Source organism: Amblyomma mixtum, chromosome 3 (genome assembly GCF_055824585.1).
Source record: "Amblyomma mixtum isolate Tamu chromosome 3, ASM5582458v1, whole genome shotgun sequence".
Taxonomy (NCBI): Eukaryota; Metazoa; Arthropoda; class Arachnida; order Ixodida; family Ixodidae; genus Amblyomma; species Amblyomma mixtum.
In genome coordinates this window covers 10,021,227-10,043,827 of record NC_143014.1, presented here as the reverse complement: position 1 = coordinate 10,043,827, position 22,601 = coordinate 10,021,227, and the positions used below count along the sequence as shown (strand labels likewise).

General features: G+C 49.8%; 1 protein-coding gene across 1 annotated transcript in view; it reads right to left on the bottom strand.

Annotated features, from left to right (window-relative positions):
• Nucleotides 1-22,187, bottom strand: part of kn (EBF transcription factor knot) — a 399,411-nt gene extending 377,224 nt beyond the window's left edge. Inside the window, exon 1 of the mRNA XM_089578123.1 lies at nucleotides 22,021-22,187. Within this exon, the coding sequence (XP_089434249.1) occupies nucleotides 22,021-22,136 (116 nt within the window). The 5' untranslated portion in view covers nucleotides 22,137-22,187. The remainder of the gene's footprint in view (nucleotides 1-22,020) is intronic.
• Nucleotides 22,188-22,601: the final 414 nt, after the last annotated feature.

Below are 22,601 nucleotides of genomic sequence, written 5' to 3'. Positions count from 1 at the left end.
AAAGTGATGCTGACAGCTTTCTTTGACTCCCTCTGTGTGGCAAACCACGAGTACGGACCCCACAAGGTCAAACAGTGGCCAAAGAGTACTACAGGGACGTCCTCCGTCGCCTACGTGGTGCTGTGCGGCGCAAGAGACCGGAGTTGAGGTCAACAGGAAATTGGCGCATCCATCACGACAGTGCTGCTGCACATTCCTAGCACTTGATTCAGACTTTTTTGGCGAAAATCCAGACTCTTGTAGTTTAACAGGGTCCTTACTCTCCTGATATCGCCCCCTGCGACTTCTGGCTGTTTCCCAAAATCAAGATGACATTGAAAGTAGCCCGATTTAAGACAAGAGAGGACATTATGGCTGCAATGACAGCTGAGCTAAACTCCATTCCGAAAGAGGCCTTTTCGGAATACTTCCAACAATGGCAGCACCACTGGGAGAAGTGTGTGGAGTCCCAAGGAGACTACGTTGAAGATGATTAGGTTTCCAACGCTACAGTTATGCCAGTTTTTTTTCTTCGGGAAAAGGTCGGATACTTTTCTAACAGACCTCGTACTTCGCGAGCAGGCTTGATTTCACCAGATCATAGTTACCCGCTTCACTAGAACTCAAGCGAGCCACAACCTGTGAAGCTTCTCCTGGAAGCAACGCCATGAACTTTTCTGGCCATATGTCGCGGCTAATGGACTGTCTCTCGCACATCCTTTCGAAATTAACGAGGTAGAGAGCAATGTCATTGCCTACTTTGAGCGGCTGAAGCAAGTTCGTCATCTTAACGTTACCTCCCTGAGGTGTGACGGCACTTTCACCCCGTTCTAACCTTGCCCGCTCGAGCCTTGCCTTCTCGATTTCGAGCTCAATCTTTTTGTTCTCTCTCTCCGCTTCCAACTCCGCCTGTTTCTTTTCTTTCTCTTTCTGCCTTTCTCGCTCGTCAGCCTTCTCCTTCTCCACTTGGCGTACCTTTTCCCAAGCATTCGTTATCTCGTCCTCTTCAACTCCACCTCTTCAATTGCATGGCGAATCTCTGGTTTCCTCATACTTTGGTTTACTTTTAAACCAAGTTCAGCTGCCAACAGCTGCAATTCGTATTTACTCAATTTCTTTATATCCATGGTTGGCGAGAGCCGACTACAAAATCTGCAAACTAACCACACACCCAGTGGTGAATAAATGCAGTCGATTCCTCAGTTAGAACCCAGTTCTAAATCATCTGGCAATACGTAGTCGCTTCAGCACTCACCCAACCAGGAGCCCTCGATGGCCACCGTGACTTCCGAAGTCAGGAACTGCCAAGTCCGGCGATCCCAGATCGTCGAGGGTGCCTTTTAGCGGTTGTATTCACGCCTGGCCTTCACGCTGCAGTGCGACGAAGGTGACTCCCTGAGCCACGTAGCGGAGCTCCGTTGATCCCGGATCCTCGAAGACGCTCTCTCGTTAGCAGTTGTCCACCAGCCTTGTCCTTATCCCACCGCTGCCAGCCAGTTTGTTGCGAGGTACGGGCTGTGGACTCGGTGAAGTCTAGGGAATGGGTCTTTATTCAAAGAATTTGACCCAAAAGAAAAGAGGGCCCCAAGCCCTTGGAAGGTACAGACTGGCTCCCCGAGCAGCTGCTCGCTTCCGCTGCTGGAGGTAGACTCTCCTCGTTGACTCCCGTGCATTCACTGCTGCTCCCTCGAACGCCGTGCCCACGTGACCAAGCGTCGCGTTCTCGGGAGGAAGCGTTCCTGGGCGCTGACGGTCGCGTTCTCGAACGCCGTGTCCACGTGTTCGCGTCCCTCGGTTTTTACGTTCGCGTTTTCGAACGCCGAACATGAGCCCCGCGTCCGCGACGAGGCAGCCACTCTGCGACGCCGAGTATAGGTCGGAACGCTCGCGACACAAAGTTTCTGGAGCTGGCGGGCCCAGAGGCCAGCAGTTTCTTGCAACGCAACAGCCTATATATGTCGGTTTCTGCGCGTGCGTGGAGGTCGCGGCCCACGTTCCCCCCCCCCCCCCCCCTCATTTTTTGTTGTTGGGCCCCGTGTGTGGTTTGAGTGTTGTTACTTCGCCGTGGACGCTTTATCGCCAAACTTCAATTGTATAGGGACCATTTCGTTTTGTCGTGTGTGTTCTTTGCCTGCTATCAAACTGTGACGCCTTCGGTAATTGTGCTTTATCCCGGAATCTGCGGTTGACGCCGCTACTTGCTGCTATTACTTGTGAACCGGTCGCGTCGAGGTTGGAGAGATCCAATTCGAGATCAACGTGCGGCCCCAGCGGAGCATGCAACTTTCTCATGCTTTCTTTCGCTGATCCTTCGTTTCCTCCACGCAAGAACATTGGCTGTCGTCTCTTCAACGCGACACGTTTGTCCCTGCTCGCGACCATTCAGTAAAGTATGTCCAAAACATTGTCTCCGTGGCGGTGACAAAGCTGTTGAGCATCCCCCTTGCATGCATGAGGTGCGGGGTTTGATTCCCTGTGCCGTCGGGTACCAACCGTTGATACAATGGGCGCAAGCTTCCCCTGGCAAGGTGCTCGGCTTATTCAGGGTGAAATGCTTGGGAAATGGGTCTCTGACCCCCCTTGAACAAACTAAAGTACCTTGTGCCATGGCACTCTGGCCGCAGATGCCATTGCACCATAACCATTCACCATCATACGTTCAGAAAGCGCGAATAAATTAGAGTACGCACTTCTGTGGCACGCACTGCGTGCGGTGCTGACACCTGCAGAAACACTGTATCTGATTTTCATTGTCCAATTTTGGACAATTTCAATTGGACAATAGGATTTTCATTGGCCCTCTTGTTCTTTTAGCGCTGCGAGATGATTTCCCCATGCCACCTGGAATCTTTTTTTTCTTTTTATTGCGAAAGCAATATTACGACAGTTTTCAGCCCTTCGTGTCGGGGCGGCCGCGAGGCACGTTTGGCCTTGAAGGGCGGCGCACTGCAGCTGTAGCCGCACCGCTGCCGAGTGGAGGCGCTGCCCTCGCCAGCTGCGGAGTGTGGAGAGGAGGCTGGAGAACGGGGGGGGGGGGTATAAAATGCGTTCGCTCGCTTGCCGGCTCCGTCGTTATGCCGCCTGATAAACAGAAAGGGAGGCTACGTCGGCTTGACGACGCCAGGAAAGGACAACGGGCTTCGGAGACTGATGAAGAACGCGAACAGCGCCTTGCTCAGCGGCGCGCTCAAGACGCTGCTAGACGGGTGCACCGCGCCTCTGTCAAACCGAATCGTCTACAACCGGTGATGACCCCGAATGGAACGCTATGGATGCTTACGCAACCTCCCAGGTTTAACCAAAGCTAAACCCCAGCAAATGTTTTTTCTTTGCTCTTGTAGGTCAATGGACGGCGTCTTTTTTTTACCATATTGTAGAAAGCAAAACACGAACAGTAAGCGTTGACAGATAAATTAACAGCTCACGTGCGTTCTCTATTCTGCTGCTATTTTCGCCCTGCAATATTCTTTTTTTTGTCCAGTGACTTATTATGCCAGCTATTTCAATGTATTTGAATTGCAACGAGGTCGTGCGAATGTGTTAAATGATATGAAAATGGCTGTTAACAATAGTTAACAGCAATTATAGAACTTTAGTCGTCAAAAATGGAGTTATTCAGTTCACTTGAGAAGTGAAAAGGTCTGAGCTGGTTGGTGACCAAACATCTTGAGCAGAAAAGCATACCCTCTGTGTCACCTATTTCCATCATCATCATTTCTTAGCCCTGAAAGCCCCTGTGAGGGGTATTACATAAGAGGGGCATCGGAATAGCATATCACGTTATGGGCCTAAAGACAGTGAAACATTTGTTCTTTGGCAGTACAGGCGCCCAAATCTTTAACTGGCGTGCGCGAGCGGCGACTTTTCTGTGCGTCAGCGCCATATGACGGAGCGAAGTTGGAAACAGGATGAGGCTAAGCGCATGCTCACATAGCACGCTCGGCTGGGCCCGTCGTCTGCTGAGCTGTTCCTTCTTAAGGACGTCACCCCTTATTATCGCGTTTCGACGGTCAGGCCAACGTTTTTAGATCCCTTTCAGTTTGAAAGGTGCGGCGCACGGATTGTCGCCTTTCCGTTTACTGCCGCGCGGTGGCGCTTGCCACGCTGTTTGCCCGACCAGCGTGGTCCTTCGCGTCTGCGCCATCGTCGTCGCCGCCGCCTGATTTGGAGCAGCCAGCAGATATCAGCATGGAAGATATCAGCTTTCCTCTGCCATTTGTTGGAAGTGACGCATATCTTACAGTATGAAAAAGCTTCAAGCAAGGGTGCTTAAAGCATCCCACAAAAAGATGCTAGAGTTTACCAACATTGTAAACAAAGCAATCTCGATTTCTTTGAAAGAAGGTACCGTTTTTGGGGACATTTTTTGGGAGGTGCTAGACGAGCTGGAATTGAAAAACCTTGCTCGGCTTGGATGTGCAGAGCATATGGCCACTTTTACATGCCAAGTTCTGCATTTTGTCATAGTGGCACGCTTGCACTTCTATGCGAGAGACGTGAACCGCCGGCTGGAGAACGGAGAAAAGGTTGTCATCGCAAATAACAAAGCTCGCCTTCTGTTGCCATTCCTTCCATGCTTCCGACTTAGTGTGTCTGCATTTAATGCTTGTCTGTGTTCAATTAAATTAACATCCTAAAAATGAAAGTGGAGGACGCTGCTCCCGTCTGTGCGATCATTGCAAATAAAAAGCTCTTCTATAGTTATTCCCTCCCTGCATCCAGCTAAGTGTGTTTGCATTTATACTTGTGTTCACTGAAATTGGCATTCTAAAAACCGTGCAAAACGCTGCTCGAATTGGCGGTGCTTCGTTGATAACATAGCGCGGAATTTCGTGACTGATCTAGAAGCGGAACATAGCTAGTTTTAACCTTTCATTAATGTTTCGAGCATTATCCCGAAGAAATTCTGATAGCTTTACTCCAACATACGCACATCATCAGCGCTAGGTCTTCCTCGTAATTTGCAGCGCTGAATTTGCCGCACACGGAGGTGTGAAAATTGATTTTATGGTTCAAGAAGATTGGTGCGAGGCACAGGCTATGTTCACGGGCAGTCACATGATTCCCCCCCCCCCTCACACACACACACATACACACGGACACTAAAACGTCCAGGATAAACGTTGCAAACGCGATGCGCTAAGACGCAATGCATACCATTGGTTTTTTGCGAACTGGCATCAGCCTGCTCTTTATCTCACCCTTGAAACAGTTCTTTAACCATGAGACTGAAGTTTCAACGTGACAGCTCCAAAAGTACCGCAAATTTGAGTTCGACGTGTTCGCTCCCAATGTTATCGCGGATGAGAACAGGCTGTCACAGCAACTGCCAAGCGCGAGCGCTCCGGCGGCTGCGGGCCGACAGCGACAGCAGCGCCGCGTGGTGAGTGGAAGCGGACGGGGGCCGCTTTCTCGGGCGCGGCTCAAGGGAGCTTGCAAACTGAAAGAGATCTAAAAACGTTGGGTCAGGCAGCGTGAGTAGACGAATGGTTTTTCTCGCATTTTACGTTCCGAAGAACAGCGTTGTAGCAACCAAGCGAGGAAATAAAGCTGAAAGATAGGCCGAACGCTCCCAGTCATGCGATAAGCCGGAGAACATGAATCGTTCATGTGTTACTTGCTGACGCGAAAGCTTTTTTTTCATCTGAACGAAGGGCGCTTATCAACACTCAGCGTGCTTTATGCTTCAGCGTGGCGACGAAACTAAAAGGCCGCTGTGAAACTGAAGTGAAGCTGCTCTGCAGCCGTGCTCGCAGCAGTTCGGAACAGTTATCAAGATTCCACTCCGTGTATGTCAAGCGAGAAGACTCCGAATTATAGGGATGTCCTTGGGCGGCTCATCGCAGAAGGAGATGCTAAATCAACTGGAGTGGCTGGGACTTCAGTGGGCAGAATCATACGTGCCTACTGGGACGAAAGCCGGATCGAAGATGCTCCTCGCTACCTTATCAGGAAAACAAAAGAAGAAGATTTGCTGATTGTTGCCAGAGCTAGTGATAACCCTTTCATAACGATAATGACCCATGTTCTCCATTCATAATGATAACGACCCATGTTCTCCGGCTTATCGCATGATTTGGCGTGTTCGGCATGTCTTTCAGATTTATTTCGTCGCTTGGTTGCTACAACGCTGTTCTTCGCAGCGTAAAATGCGAGCAAAACCGTTGGCCTACTCACGCTGTCTGCTCGTCGAAACGCGTTAATAAGGGGTGACGTCCTTAATAAGGAACAGCTTAGCAGACGACGGCCCCAGCTGAGCGTGCTTTGTGAGCATGCGCTTAGCCTCATCCTATTTCCAACTTCGCTCCGTCATACGGCGCTGACGAACAGAAAAGTCGCCGCTCGCGCACGCCAGCTAAAGATTTGGGCGCCTGTACAAAATATTCCCTTGGATTTAATAGTCTCAGTTAAAGGGCCTATGAAATAAATTAATTGAGATTACGTAACGCAGACGGGAGATAGGCATTCCATCAGTCGTCACCCCAGCGCAAGAATTTTTGTGCTAGCATCAATAACAAAGAAGTTTTAGACGAATAAAAATTACGCTCCTCCTCTCCGCCCGCAACTCGTACACGCGGGCACCCCCCAAAAAATAAAGAAAACATCTCTGGGACTGGGCCCCGCCCATGAATACGTCATTCGCTAACGTTCCGCTAGCGACTTCCGGTTGTCGCACCCACCACCCCAGCAGAATCATCGCCAGCGTCTCTCCGGTCTCTCTTCGCCTTCCTGGATTGCGGCGCGCGTCGGATTTCGTTGCTTGTCACTGCGACAGAATCACTGCGAGTGGCTCCCGGACTACCGACAGAAAGAGGCACCAGAGGTACATTGAAACCGTATGCGCGAAGGCAATGCCCTGGCTCACGTTTGCCCGAGGGGGTCGCGCGGCTGCACGAGCAGTCGATTTTCCGTGACGAGTGTGCCCGTGACGTCGTGGTTGCCGTGGCTCCAGCGAATGACAGCGAGTGGTAGCCTAATGACGTCACGGGACTAGTGACGTCTATTTTCACGATTTTAGTTTAAAAATCGGTCACTACGAAGACACCAATCGGCCCGCAAATTTAAAAAAAAAACATGGTTTTTAAAAATTCATAATAAATTGCCGGCTCAGCTCCGAAGACTCATATTTGGTGTGAATGCTTTTTAGCATCATTTCTAAGCACTGAAAACATTTACAAGCGACTTTTGATTCGTTGCATAGACTCTTTAATAGTCTCAGTTAAAGTTCAGGCCACCAGTCAGTATACTTGTGGGAGAGTATAGACTATAAGTATGATGTCACTGCAAGATAAGCTTGATCTCTCTGTATGTTTCTAAGCCTTTTCTTCTCTGAAAGTTTTGAATCTTTCAAGGAGTAACAACATAGTTCTTCTTTCCTTAGTTGTCATTGTCATGCATTACGTTAATTATGTTCATGCCCAACATAGTCGGGAAGCAATATTTTGACAATTGGAAATTTTTAAGATACCTATTGGAATATCGAAGTTAATAGTCCATTCATCTATGTTGTGGGAATCCTGGCTTTCCGCCGTCACCTTTGCGCGGCTGTGCCGGCTTCCCGCGTTGGTTCTCCTCTTTCCCTTGCTCCCGCCTCAGGCGGTGGAGAGGCGGCTGGGTGACTAATCACTGTCATTTAGCCACAGCTCCGCCCCGGCTCCCCAAGGGCCTTTGCCATTGGTGCCTTTTGGCGGGAATTCGGGACCCGCTTTGGGGCGGCCGCGCACCGCGCGACCGTCCGAGCGGGGCCCAGAGAGAGATCCCTCCGAGACAGCGTAAGGTGCGTACGCTACTGTTTTGTCCGTGCCGGCCTTTGCCGTTCGGACCAGTGCATACTCGAGCTCGCCCGCACGTGTCCTCTGACCTGCAGCGGCTCGAGCCTGTCCAGCGGGGTCCAGCGACCTCCGACAGGCGTACCTTGCGTTGATTGCCCACTCTCTCTCGCAACCGGCCCAACGGTCGACACGAGAGAGATCACAGCACTGCCGCGGGGACATTCTCCTGCAGCGGCGCGCATTGCTCGAGTCGCTTCGTGCGCGCAGCGGAGCCTTGCTCCTCGCGCGCCCCCGGGACGGGGTGACTATTGAGTGTGTGTGTACTGCTGGAGGACGACGTGAATAAACGTCTCCTTTGTGAATTTGGAGGCCTATTTCTTTGCGGCGAATCGCTCTCCTCCCAGCGGAGGTTGAGTGCACCGCATCGGTGTCCCAGTGTGTGTGTGGTGACGGCTGATCGGGGCCCTTGGCTCGCGCGAAGCTCGAACCCGCGGTGGTTGGTGGCCTGTGTCCACGTAGAAACCCACAACTGGCGCCCAACGTGGGGCGCCAGTTGTGGGTTTCTAAGTGGACACAGGCCACCAACCACCGCGGGTTCGAGCTTCGCGCGAGCCAAGGGCCCCGATCAGCCGTCACCACACACACCCTGGGACACCAATGCAGCGCACTCAACCTCCGCTGGGAGGAGAGCGATTCGCCGCAAAGAAATAGGCCTCCAAGTTCACCAAGGAGACGTTTATTCACGTCGTCCTTCAGCAGTACACACACACTCAATCGTCACCCCGTCCCGGGGGCGCGCGAGGAGCAAGGCTCCGCTGCGCGCACGAAGCGACTCGAGCAATGCGCGCCGCTGCAGGAGAATGTCCCCGCGGCAGTGCTGTGATCTCTCTCGTGTCGACCGTTGGGCCGGTTGCGAGAGAGAGTGGGCAATCAACGCAAGGTACGCCTGTCGGAGGTCGCTGGACCCCGCTGGACAGGCTCGAGCCGCTGCAGGTCAGAGGACACGTGCGGGCGAGCTCGAGTATGCACTGGTCCGAACGGCAAAGGCCGGCACGGACAAAACAGTAGCGTACGCACCTTACGCTGTCTCGGAGGGATGTCTCTCTGGGCCCCGCTCGGACGGTCGCGCGGTGCGCGGCCGCCCCAAAGCGGGTCCCGAATTCCCGCCAAAAGGCGCCAATGGCAAAGGCCCTTGGGGAGCCGGGGCGGAGCTGTGGCTAAATGACAGTGATTAGTCACCCAGCCGCCTCTCCACCGCCTGAGGCGGGAGCAAGGGAAAGAGGAGAAACAACGCGGGAGGCCGGCACAGCCGCGCAAAGGCGACGGCGGAAAGCCAGGATTCCCACAATGTAGGAAAATCTTTTTTGAAAGCGTTTCCATCAATCGCATCGAACAGTTAAGACTGCATTAGAGAACCAACGGGGAACTCTTTTGACTAAAGCAAGAACATTAACAGGAAAAAATGCACGACTGTATTCAGGTAATCTGCGGATAAATGGTTTCCCAGTGAAAAATGCCTATGACCAGAATTGTTGGGCATGTCAACCTTTGATGAAACATCATTGGTACCCAGCGATTCCCTTGTAGAATGCTAATGTGTACACTCACTGTGGCAGCAGCTGTCTAGTGTAACTTAGAACACTCTGCCAGTTATGCCATTTCTAAAGAAGTGGTGTTGCGGACAAAATTCGAACAAAAATGTTGCAGCTTCTCATTCTCAAAACATGCCTGGTGTTTTCTGAGGGCGCGTGTGCCATTGTGTAGACTTAGCAACGAACATGGCTACCATTACGCTAATGCTATCTATTGCAGCCAACCTAGAGGGATGCACAGGCGCTGTCACTCGCCCTGAGAAGACTAGACTTGTGTGCGTGTTGTTGCGCTGTAGCAAGTTCTTGATGTCCACCAGTGAATGCTATGCTGTGCAGCCCCGGTATTCCAATGTTGCAGCAGTTGGGTGTCTTGGAGCAAGGGAAAGAATTTTTGTGGCAGGCGATGGATGTGGAAAATGATGCCCTCTCCTCATTGACTACAGGATAAATGAGGTTATTTTTTCTGCAAAAATAGGCTGGAGTTCAGCCACATTGCCATAATTTGAAGGGTGTTCCATGCAATTATCATGTTTGGGAAAGGTCTGAAAAAAAAAGACACGCTTACGGTAATGCTTGGCTGGGTGCCATGCTACCAAGCTAATATAAATAGCACCCAGTTTATGCACTGAAAACTAAATATAATTTGCAACTGTGCAAGGCTGCGAACATTGTTTTCACTGTTCACACTCACTTTTTCAGCAGAAGTGTGGTTTTCACTGATGCGAGTAATTTCCAAGAGCTCACATGCACCAGTATCAGTTCTTATTTCCACCACTGAATGAACCTAAAATTTAATTATGCCCAGGCAGCCTGCAGATGATTTACGCAATATGAAACGAAACTTTATTAGTCATTCTTGCGTGCTGTCGTTCAGTACCTAGAATTTAATTTTGCGAAGGATCTAAAAAGGGTTTATATAATGGTTACATTCTACTGTTCTATACTCTAAGTGGTATTCTATCTAATAGAGTGTACTGTACTCTTTCTGGCAGGAGTTTGCTCTGTCCAAATTGCCTAACTGCTAGCGGGTTTTCTCTACGGCCATAAGGAGTCGGAGGTGTTGATTTTCTTCGTTTGTGTAATGAAGCGGAGCCATATAGTCACTTGCGAGCCGCATCTCGCTCAAACTACGTACGTCTTTGATTCCGCTGAATGTAAATAGCGGGAGGAAAGAAAGGCATTCAGAGAAGGCGTTCATTTCCAAGCACGCGCATGTCACAGTTTCTCCGAAACCGCTCTGTGGAAATATCTCATGAGCTCCGGAGCCGCCATTCGCATTTTGGTACACCACATTCAAAGGAGCAACCTTCCGAATAAACGCAGAAACGCGCAATGCTTCAATTGGATGAAACTCTTCTGACAGATCCCGTAAAACTTGAAGATTTGTCGAGAAACATAATTTTAAATACTTGATATTTCAGTGCGAATGCTCGACGAGAGCTCAGATGAAGCTGCACATCATGTTAATGCACATAGTTATGCAACAGGACCCCAGTTATCTCGTTCACGAAGGGCGAGTCCAACTTCTGGGGCCGTTGTTTCATCGTTTAGCGAGCTGTGGTGGGGAACGGCAAAAGCATGCAGCCGCGGGACTCAAAAATACACTGCGTCGCTGCAGTTTCGTTTCTTTCGCCCGTAATTGCAGGGGTTAAGGAGAGGACTCCATAGAAAGGCTTAGTTCTGAGGCAAATTCATGAGAATTACCGCTGTTGCATATGCCGCAATTGTTGCCTGAACGCATATAAAGAGTCGAATTTTATTTTTTTGAAGCGGAAAGAATGCATTAGAAGGAGAATGTGTGTAGGTCATGTAGTCTTGAGGGCACAGTTCCGTACCTAAAGCTCTTTGCCCATGTAGAGGCGTAGTACGAAATAGGCTATGAACCTGAGTAAAAGCTTCCCTTATTGTAACTCTCCGTACAATTTTGTCTGTGTGACATCACCTCATCAATACATGAGTAGAAAAGATGCTTCAGATGTGTAGCTTGGCCTCGCTATCATTTCAATTTTAGCTTGAAGCTTTTCCTTGTTTTCCAGCAGTGGTACCCTAAAATGTCTACTCTATATCCTTTGTGTCATGTCCAAGTCTTTCTCCAGCGATTTAAACTGCGCATAATGCGCCGTTAATGGGATTCACCCAAAAAATGCCATCACAGGCACAAACTTGTTGCAGTTCATTAATGGGAAGTGAACTAACTAAATAATTATTAATAACGGGAAGTGAAAGTTCGCACAACAGAGGTGCAAGCTTCGCTCTCTTCGTCACGGTATAAGTTTAATTTTTTATATGGTACACTCTTAGAATAAAGGCAATAGTACTTACTAACTTTGGGGTAGTAACTGGTTGTCAGATATGTTACTACCCTGTTAGTAACTGCAGTTAGTAACGGGGAGGTTAGCAACAGTTACTAACCCATTGAGTTAGTAACGGCTGCTACCCGCAGTTAGTAACGGGAAGCTAGTAGTATTTACAAAGAACATGAATACAAACTCGCATATGCTGCTAGGTTCTTCGTACGGTGTGCTGGCATGGCTTGTCAAATTTGTGCGTACTCGAAAAACAAAGAAGCTTCACAGTCAATTTGACTAATTCCGGATTCCAGACAGAGCTATCAGAGCGTGCTGGCAGTAAATCACACACTTAGGTTTAAGGCTACCGCGCATTACATGTAGAGATTATGCGGCATCAACATGATGATGGCATAACAACCTTACCGCGCGCACACAGATTCAGAATGCAGGAAAAGCACAAATCAGGAAGAGTCACACTCGCGCACTGCGGGTGCACATGTAGGGAAATCTTTCTCAGGCTTGTATACTCCGTAAAGCAGGCTCTCATTTACGGGCTAGTTGCTCGTACCGGTTGAGCTAGGATACCAGCTTTAATTATGAAGTGGATATTGTAGAAACAGCTTAATCTACCTAACCGCATGCCCCTGCAGAAATGTTTAATTATAAAACCAATTTATTGGCTTGACAGTCGGCGTCAGTCACATTCTTTGACTTTATTTTGACTTTATTTTGGGGTAAAAGGAACGGTTACTAACAAGGTAGTAACTGGCGACCACAGTTAGTAAAAAGGTAGCAAGGGCTACTTTTACTAACTATACTTTGAAGAGGGTAGTAAGTAGTCAGCAAAAAGTAGTAAAACGATGTCAGAGTTAGTAACTGCTGCAGTTACTACCTTTTTACTACCCATTTACTAACTTTTTACTAACTTTTTTTTAAGAGTGTAGCCTTCCACTTCTGGATGTGGCATAAATTTACCCACGCAGTGTGTCAACTTGCACCTTTAATGCAAAAATATGCTTATACCATCTTCAGACTAACACTTAACCTCTCCCTGGAGTAATGTTTCGCTTAGTGGCAGTGCAAGTTAGGGCTATCGTAAGCGGAACAGTTACACAACGTGCATGGGCATAACTTTACTCAAAAACCGCCCATCGTCTTTAATTTCTTCCTCTCTCAAGGAGGGGTGGCGGGCCCGGCCCCTCTGTACAGTTCGGCAGTAGTGCTCGTGCAGAGGATTTAATTTCACACTTCATCTGAGAGACCTAAAATTTGCACCCTGCAGAACAAAAACACTCCACATGAAAGCACATGCAGTTTGAAATACATTCGAAACACACATTCTAAAACACATCAGGTTTGAAACGTAGAAAATTTCAAACTCACTCAGATTGAAACACGTTCAGTTTAATAATTTTAAGTTTTTAATATTCTGGAAAACGTAACCTTTAGTGGTAGTAGAAATTAGAAGACTTTTTACCCCAAAACAAAGCATCAATAAAAGAAAGGCACCAAGAAAACACAAAACACAATCATACAAGAGAATCATGTGATGTTGGCTGTAAGGAAATGTGCATGTAGCGCTCGTAATGACAACTTTTCCGGGTAGGTATGAATGAGCGCAAGACTATTTAGAAGAACAGCAGCATGATACGAAATGGACTGGCGACCGTACTCTGTACGACAGTGAGGCACCACCTATGCGTCACTATGACGTGTATTGTAAATGTAAGTGCGGGGGCGAAGGCTTAACAAATTCAGGGTGCTGTGATTGCACGCCGATACGTATGAGCGATATGTACACGCTAGGCGTCAAGGACAAATGCGTTCCATGGGAAGACGCTTAAAGCGCAAGAAGTAATCGGAAGTGTGTGCATGACAAGGGATATTAGCAATGGCACGCAAGGCACGTTTCTTGCAGATTTTAAGTTTCTGTATGTTTTCTTTCGAAGTAGTTGAGCAGACTAAATGGCAGTAGTTAAGTGTCGACAAAAATAGCTTGGTTTGGTTTATGGGGTTTAAAGTCCCAAAGCGACTAAGGCTATGAGAGACGCCGTAGTGGAGGGCTCCGGAAATTTTGACCACCACAAAAATAGTGCGTTATAAATCAAGCGCTTAACTGCTGTTGGCAAGAAGTTGCAGTGTCTATTTAGTATCCCGCAAACATTAAGTTTGTTGCAAAGCGCATCAACATGATTGTTCCAACTTAGAGTTTCCGAGAATGTTACGCCAAGAGTCTTAATTCCATTAACTGTGCTTACCTCTTCGCAGTCTAAAAGAATTTTGCCCTTGATGTTTACTTTTGTGTTCCTAGTACGGAAAAGAATAGCTTGAGTTTTTTTTTGGTATTCAACCACAGGTAATTTCTTTGCGACCAGTCTCTAACTAATGATAAAGCGTGATTTGCCGAACAGACTACATAATCAGCATTTGCCCCTCTGAAAACATAGCAGTATCATCCGCGTACCCAACCCAGGTAGCTGTGTTCTGAGGAGAAAAAATGTTGTTAATATAAACAACAAATAGCAGAAGTCCAAGAATACTCCCTTGCGGTACGCCGGAAGTGATGGTTCTTACGTCGGAATTGTGATTGTTATGGCTGACATACTGGCACCTGTTTTGAAGGTATGAGGAGAGGAGACGATTTGCACTACCGCGTATTCCGTAATGCTGCAGCTTAGACAATAAGGTTACATGATGGGGGATTTAACCTCCCAAAGCGACTAAGGCTATGAGGGACGCCTGAAACGGACTATGCAACGAATTAAAAGTCGCTTGTAAATATTTTCAGTGCTTATAAATGTTGCTAAGAAGCATTCACACATGTATGAGTCTTCGGAGCTGAGCCGGTAATTTATTAAGAATTTTTAAAACCGTGTTTCTTTAAATTCCCGGGCCGATTGGTGTGTTCATAGAGACCGATTTTGAAACTAAAATCGCGAAAATAGGCGCCACTAGTCCCGTGACGTCGGCAGGCCACCACACGCTGTCATTCGCCGGAGCCACGACGTCACGGGCACACTTCCGGTAGCCGTGAAAATCGTCTGCTTGTGCCGCCGCGCTACCTCTGCCGCCTTTTTCTGTCGGCAGTTCGGGAGCCACTCGCAGTGCCTTTGTCGCAGTGACAAGCAAAGCAATCCGACGCGCGCCACAATCCGGGAAGACGAAGAGAGACCGGAGAGACGCTGCTGCTGGGGTGCTGGGTGCGACAACCGGAAGTCGCAAACCGAACGCCAGCGAATGACGTATTCATGGGCAGAGCCCAGTCCCAGAGCTGTTTTCTTTATTTTTTTTCTGGTGCCCCGCGAGTACGAGTTGAGGGGGAAAAGGAGGAGCATAATTTTTAATCGTCTCTAACTTCGTTGTTCTTGATGCTAGCTCAAAAATTTTTGCGCTGGGGTGACGAGTGATGGAATGCCTATCTCCCGTCTGCTTTACGTAATCTTAATTAATTTATTTCATAGTCCCTTTAAGACCGATTCGCACGACAGCCTCTTTGCTTGCGACCCGCGCGCTACGTGCTCATGCGTCACCACACTGAGAGGGGCGCTGTCGGCCCGCGGACTGCAGTCAAGCTAGGAAGCTCAGGTGCCTCTCCCCTCGCGGGGACTAGCGGCGGCCCGCGAAGATGCGTGCGCTACAGCTCTGGAAACTGGGCTAGCAAGACGGCCCAGGCCATTAAAGAATTGGACAAAGGGCCGCACCCGCTTCGCAGTACTTACTCTGCATTGCAATAAAGTCTTTCTTCCATTCAATCGCACAGCCCTGGGTTTGACCAGCGCTGCCGTGCTGTCTACTGGCAACTGTGGTACAGCCAGAGCGTCGTCTGCTCTTTTGGTCCGCGCATCCGCCTGACGCCATAGGATCGCAAGCCAGTTTTTAGGGGCGTATGAACACGTGATGCGCGGGCCGCGGGCGAACGGACCGTCGTGTGAATCGGCCCTTAGTGGAGGGCTCTGAAAATTTCCAACACCTGGGTTCTTTAAAGGGGTGGAGACACCAAATTTGTGGTTCGCGCGTTCTTAGTTTCAAACGTTTCTTATGGCTCCAGGAAGCATGATACACACTCAAAGATTCATATATTCACAGTGAATAATTTATTATAGCATTTTCAGGTGAGCGATTTTCGGTTTCGGAACGCCGAGTTGTACAGTGACGTCACAGAGGGGGAAGATCAACTGCTTCGCTTGGTCACGTGGGCCCACAAAAGTTGTGACGCACCTACTGCTGCATCGTTTGCTTTCTCACACACGTGCTGACCAGTGCATGAAAACAAACAACTGCATGTCTAGTCCCAGCAGCTCGGATTCTGACAGATGTGATTCCAATGAGTGAGGACATCGACTTTTTTTTGTTCGCACGCTAATATCGCCTTAGCGGGTTCGTGTGAGGATGCGAAACACTTTGCAAAATGCCAGGATGCATCGCTGCGCCGCTCTACCCAAGCTGCGCCCACAACCGGTGTCACACTTCGCTGCCGTGCAGCAGTACCTGAGCGCTGCTTAGGATGGTGTACAAATATCACAAGAAAAGAGAAGATCGCCTTGTTATCAGAACTGCCAGCTATACTCGAGCAGCGACAAAGCATGTCTGCTTATGTTGGGAGCTTTCGGCAACGGCAGCGCTCGCGGGCGCTCCGGGCGACGAGCTCTGCTGCTGCCTGGCTGCCGTGGTCGTCGCTAGGCCTATAGCCTGTTTAGCAAGCGGCCGGCGCTTCGGAAGTCGGTTGCGCTATAATAAAAGGCCTACTTTTCAGAAAAAGCTGTAGTGTTAACAGAATTATCTCACAATAAAATAATAGTATGGTCAATCTCCCCGACGCCTTCGGCAGCGTAGCTAGCGGGCGCCAAGCGAGCCGGACCCCAACGTCGCGCCAGCGGCAGCTGCTAGGCGCGGTTGTGGCAAGAAATTTGCTCATATCACAGTTGTTACCTCTACCAGCAGCTCAGTATTGGTCAGCGATCCTCAAAAATGACACTTTTTTCACATTTCTTGTCCCATGGTTTATTATTTACGTCAAGAACACTCTTTAGCTCGCTTTTATGACGTCGGCAGACGGTATCCAGGCTGACCTACCGGCCAGCAGACTCGGCCGGCGTACTTCACGTCCGCACACAAAAATACGAAACAGCCATGCTACCAGAAAGGATGCTTTCTAGATTCGAGATACGACAGCATGACTGTGCTAAAAGTGGATCTTTCGGCAGCGACACTGCCTGCGGCAACGCCGGCCGACGACCTGCGCGATGGTCCCAGACGGCTGACTGCCCTAGTCGTCGCTAGGCCTAGCTGCTTTAGCATCGACTCCGCAGCTGATGGCACTTCGGGACTGGCCAGCGCTCAGAAACGTGTTCCGCTCGGCACCCCTTTATTGCGAACTCGTCCCATAATAAAAGATATGTTCGATTTCCACGACGTCTTCAGCAACAGAGCTAGCAGACGGCAGGCGAACCGCACCAGGCAGCAGCAGCACAAAACCGGCTATGGGATGAAATTTGCTTGCATCGCAGTCATCACTTCTACCAGGAACTCGGTATTTGCCAACGGTCGTCAGAAACGATGCATTGTTGATATTCATATATCCCAGGGTTTGCTATGAACGTGAACAAACAATACTATCGCGTTCTTCAGATGCCGGCGTTCGGCACGAAGACTGGCACAGGCGGCCCGGCTCCAAGGAGTGCGCCTTATGTCATCATGACGCTGCCGCTCTCCGCACTCGCATTGGCTGCCGCTTCCCGTCGTTGTTGCCGCGAGCGGCCCGCCGTTGACATCTAGCAGGCCGGACGTAGGCAACGAGCTGCAATCGGACGTTGCGACGCTGTTCGCAACGGCGCGCCGCAAACCGAGCGAGTGGCGGTTAGCAGCAAACGCGGCTCGCTGGTGCGTCGACTGCGCTCACGCGGCTGTGCCCCGCTCATCGTACGTCACTGTATTTTGGTATGACGTCACTAAAACTAATTTTTCTACACCCCTTGTGACGTCATGGTTGATGGCGCTAGCGATGGGTCTAGATCGTGAGAGTGAGCATTTAGGTGAACTTTGGAACCGAATTAAAATATTTTGTAAACGTTTGTTGCCTCCAACACCTGGCTGTGAGTGCCCTTGCATACATAGGAATCCCATAGCAGGCTTTTTATAGCTTCAAAATTTGGTGTCTCCACCCCTTTAACGTGCACTGACATCGCCAGTAGACGGGCCTTTAGCCTTTCGCCTCCATCGAAATGCTGCGATCGAACCCGCGTCCTTCACCTGAGCAGCCGGGCACCACAGTGGCGACACAAGTGATTTACCCCCAAAAGGACTAGGATCACGCCTTTGTTTTCTGAGAGCCAAAGCTGTTTAGGGGCACAACGGCAGAGCCGCATTCGCAGTTTAAATAAACCCTCCGTTGGAAAGGCGCATAAGGGCCTCAATTTCTCCGCTGGCACCGCGAAGAGAGATTGAGGTATCCACACACGAGATGCGCCTTTCCTCAGAGCCAACACTGGCAGCCAGACTATTTGCTATTTGCTGCGTGCAAGCGAGCACTGGAGTCCATGAATTGTGCTGGGAACACAATCCAACAGAACACCGGAGGCAGAAGAAGGCCACTCGAGACCTGCCAATCAGCGAATGCCGGTAAGGTGCAGATCAACGGCGGCCCGCACCCGTCGAAGGATCTCCCTTGCGCCTCCGCCCAAGCAGGCAATTCCTCCTGCGCACGATGTCGCATCACAAGAGCATGCCCCATGGAAGCAATGCTCTGCGACGAGAGGCCCCTTCAGTTGGCGTCGAAGGCAATCTTTTGTGTCTCGACCCTTTCTGAATCTGCATCTCTGTGACACCGTGGAATTCTTTGCAAAAGTGTTGAAGGAGCCTTTTGCTTACACGAGGGTTGAGAATGTTAACGCCAAACCAATATCAAAAATATCATGCAAAGAAAATGCTGCGTTAGCGGGACCTTACAAAATAAGTACGTACTTCAAACTAGCACGTAAACTAACTGCCCCTGGTCCCATATAATGGCGGCAAAGAAAACGTTACTGCAACGCGCTTAACTAGAAAGCAGACAAGCGGCTAGTATTGTGGTGTCATCTAAAATTATCGCTCCTAAGAGGCAACTCGAAAGGTGGCTGTGCCTTGTCGCCTTCACATTCGAGGGCTCACGATGTATTGGCGAAAAGATGAGGGCAACCCTCCCTCTGAAAATGAGCGTGTGGTGTTCCGCTTGCCTCTAAGCGATTTTCCATCCTTTCCACGTTAGTAGCCAACGAAACGACTGACAGCAGTAGAGCCAAGGAGACGAGCGACCATTTCCTGCTGCTGATTGCGGCAGTCGAAGTGCGCGAGAGTAGTCAACAAATAAAAAGTAACGATGTCAGAGAGGCTTAGTGGAGCGACCCTCGGAACGATTCGACAGGAACGCCTCGGAAGGAGAGCGGCGTCGCTACCCGCGAGAAGGCCGCCCAAAGTCCCCGGCTGCCTCTTAAGGCAATGAAACAGCCGCACATTTCGTAATAATACGTGCTGCAAATGGTGACAATGTGCTAAGGTCTTCTTTTTTCAGCCTCACCCCCTTCCGGCCCGACCACAGTGAAATGCACAGCAACTGACTTTGATCCAATAAGAAGAAAGTCCAATAAAATTATATATATATATATATATATATACTCCATATTGGCCTGCTACTAAGTCTGACTGAAGACCTTGTAGCTGACCGTGGAAGAGATGCACTTCATTTAGGCCACGGGAAAGCGCGCACAAGATATATGTTGAATGAAAAAACACGACCAGATTCCAAGGCAGTGGTATATAGAGGGCAGAAAATTCAGGAATAGCCTTCAAGACCCTCGAATTGCGATTAAATACTTGCCGTGAAATTTTTTTCCGCACCTATTTTATTCTGTCGTTTATATGCTTATCATGCATGTCCAACATTCTCGGAGAAAACCTTCGAATTTGGAAATATTATAAGGTTCTGCTAAGGAAATATTGATGGTAAATTCTTGTGACGCGTAGGGAAAGCTCTCTCTTTACGTTTTCCATCGCCTGCCCCGAGCAGTCAAGACTGCCATAGACAACCAATGGGGAAAGACGCCGAAAGGAAGCAAGGCTGTGCAGACTGCTGCGGCGAAGTCCCACAATGGATGAAAATCGGATGCTTTTGTCTGCTGGGCATGAAGCGCCTCCTTCGCGTCCATTTTTTCCCCAGAGGTAATTATTTTTCCATTTCGCGCCCTTCAGAGATGATTTGAGGACACAAAAGTTGAGAAAACTTTTCCTGCTTCCAAGAGAATATCGATGCAACGCTTCTTTGATATGGCGGCCAAACGTCGAAAAGTTAATTTCGCTTACCGTTGAAATTAGCCATCGGAGTAGTACAGGACATCGCGGACCGTAGCCAGAGTTACCGAATGGCATTTGTTAAGTTATACGCTATACTATAGAACGGCCAGATTTTGATAGCCGAGCTCGGAAACATTGTCCCCCTGAGGCACAAAGCTTCTGCCACAAAGATTAAAAGATCGATCGGCATTAAAGCTCGCCCCCCCGGGCGTATTTCTGCGTGCCCCAAGGCTAGCGTTAATTGCCCCTACTTTCACGGGGAGCGAAAGCCCAGCACTGTCTTTCGCATCGAGCAGCAAGCGACCAATCAGTCTGAGGACACCCGTGCGTAAGCCCGGTGTTGTAATAAATTATCCACAGAACACATCCTCCTGGTTAGACGCTCCTATCAAGAAGAAAAGGAGCCAAAAAAACACTGTTGAATGCCCTGCTGTTTACGGTTGTCTCTTTTGTCGCAGTTGACATTCGGGATTGAAATCTTGTGCGAGAAATCACCGAAAAAGATGGCAGTTCTCCTTGCAACTCAACTAATATGGCACGACTGAAACCGAAACTAAAAGAGAAATATGCTGCCGCCGACTGAAATAGTTTTGAGGGCAATGGACTGCAGTGAATGACGATTTTTTGTGCGTCTCCTCGGACATCTTCCAGACGGGGAGAGAAGGCGCTTTCGGCTGGAGGAGGTGATTTCCCCCCTCACCTCATTCATGCAGCCACACTCCAGAGCAGTGACTTGCTTATCTTTTATTTAATATCTTTCACACAAGATTTTGCGCCGTAAATGCCGCTATTTCTCCAAACGACACGTGTATGCTGAGCTCTGCTGCTCCCTTCTGTTACCGGGGTTTCACACAGTGTGAAGGGGAAAAAATGCCCTCCTTGGGTCCCTATTCTGCACAGTAAAGGACAAACATTGTCAGTCTGCTCGAAAGCTAAAGAGTAATTGTTTTCCATCTCTCGTTAGACACTGTAGTCAGATGCAACTAAAAAATGAAGCGGCTTTTCCCCGTCATAGGTCGCCCTTCCCAGCCAATGGCGTCGGCCGATTCACATCACAATGCAAGGAGTGTCCAATACGGGTTAGTCACTCTAGTAGAATCGGCTGGCAAAGGGGTTCCTTAGTCGGCGGAAAAGCCGCTTGAGGTGTATCCGACTGTCATCCGTAGGTGGCCCTATTGTACAAAGAAGTTTCACTCTCCAAAAGTACCCCAGGTGTTGCATGCTCCCAGAGATCGGCTCACTCGTACGCGCAAAGCCTTGCCACGGGGGACCTCCCCCACAAAGCAGGGCCGATGTCCACAAGCCCCGTTTTTTGCATGTCACCAAGCGGAACCGAAATTCTAGCAAAAATGCAAAAAAAGCAGTTTTCCGCGAGTCGTTGTCCTGTTCGCTGAAAAGTGCGATAGAAATTCGCTCTTAAGGCAGTTTTTTTTTCTAAACTGTGTATTTTAACGCAACCGAGCCTACATGCTGAATGCACTGCTTCTTGACTTTTCAAACGGCGTTTCAGACGATGCCATGCGTCAGAAAAGAACGCAAGACAAGTCGGAATGGCCGGAGTAACTGCCGCTTTCGTCCAACGAAAACAGCCAAGGGCACGCCATTGCAATAATTCTTCATGCGGCGCTTGGATGAAATAAAGTTTCCTCTTAGCGCCTTGTCAAAGAGAAGGAGAAGAAATGCGGTCTTGCTCGGTGCCTTCCTCTCCAGCAGGTAACTCAAGCGCGTATTAATAGTGAGTGCTCTGCTCAGCCATGGAAAGGCGTTCATAGCCCAAAGGCGGAAATGAGGCGAAAAAGATGAAAGAAAAACAACAAGGGTGCATGTTGTTTTTCTTCATCTCTCATTGCCACTGCCTAAGCTAATTGTAAAACCTACGCAATAAATAGTAAATACATGTGTACTTGGCCCCACGGCTTGCATCAGTTTGAACAATAAAAATGCCCTTATTGAGCTGCAACGTATAGAAAAGCATCATCTGCAGAATATTCCCGCTCGCAGCCTCGGACACTTGTGCATGAAGAGCGCAGGTGCCTCCTCCACGTGGCGGAAGGCGCTCACCTGGAGGACTGGTCGAGCATGGCGGGCTGCATCCAGCCGGCGGCGCGCAGGGGCGCCAGCGGCTCTTCCTTGAGGCCGGCCATGGGGCCCCTCAGGCCGTCCTGCAGGCCGAACATCGGCGTGCTTCAGCTGCTGCCGCCCATGGCCCGGAGGGAGCGCCGGCTGACAGCGCGCTGGGCCGATTTGACGCCGCCAAACCTCCGGGGGTCCGCTTTTGTGAGCACACTGCGCGCCCCGTAACAGGCGCCTCCCATAGGACTGCCCCCTCTGGAGACCGCCGGGGGAGGGGGTGCCGCCAACAGGTGACGACCGCGCCCCGCCCCCCGCAGGCCCCGCCCCGAGGGGGGGCGGGGCGACCGGGGCCCAATGGCGGCGGGGCCGATCCACGTGCGTCCCACGTGCGCCCCGACACTCTGGCATCCTCCTCAGGTAGGCCCAGATGGCGCCACCCGGCAGCATGCGCGCGGTGGCTCCCTTCTTTCCTTTGCTAGAGTAGTCTTCGATGGTGCACCACACAACCCTCGAGCTGCACTTGTGAGCCCGAAAACGCCGTGTTGGCACTTGTTTACATATGCTACTCT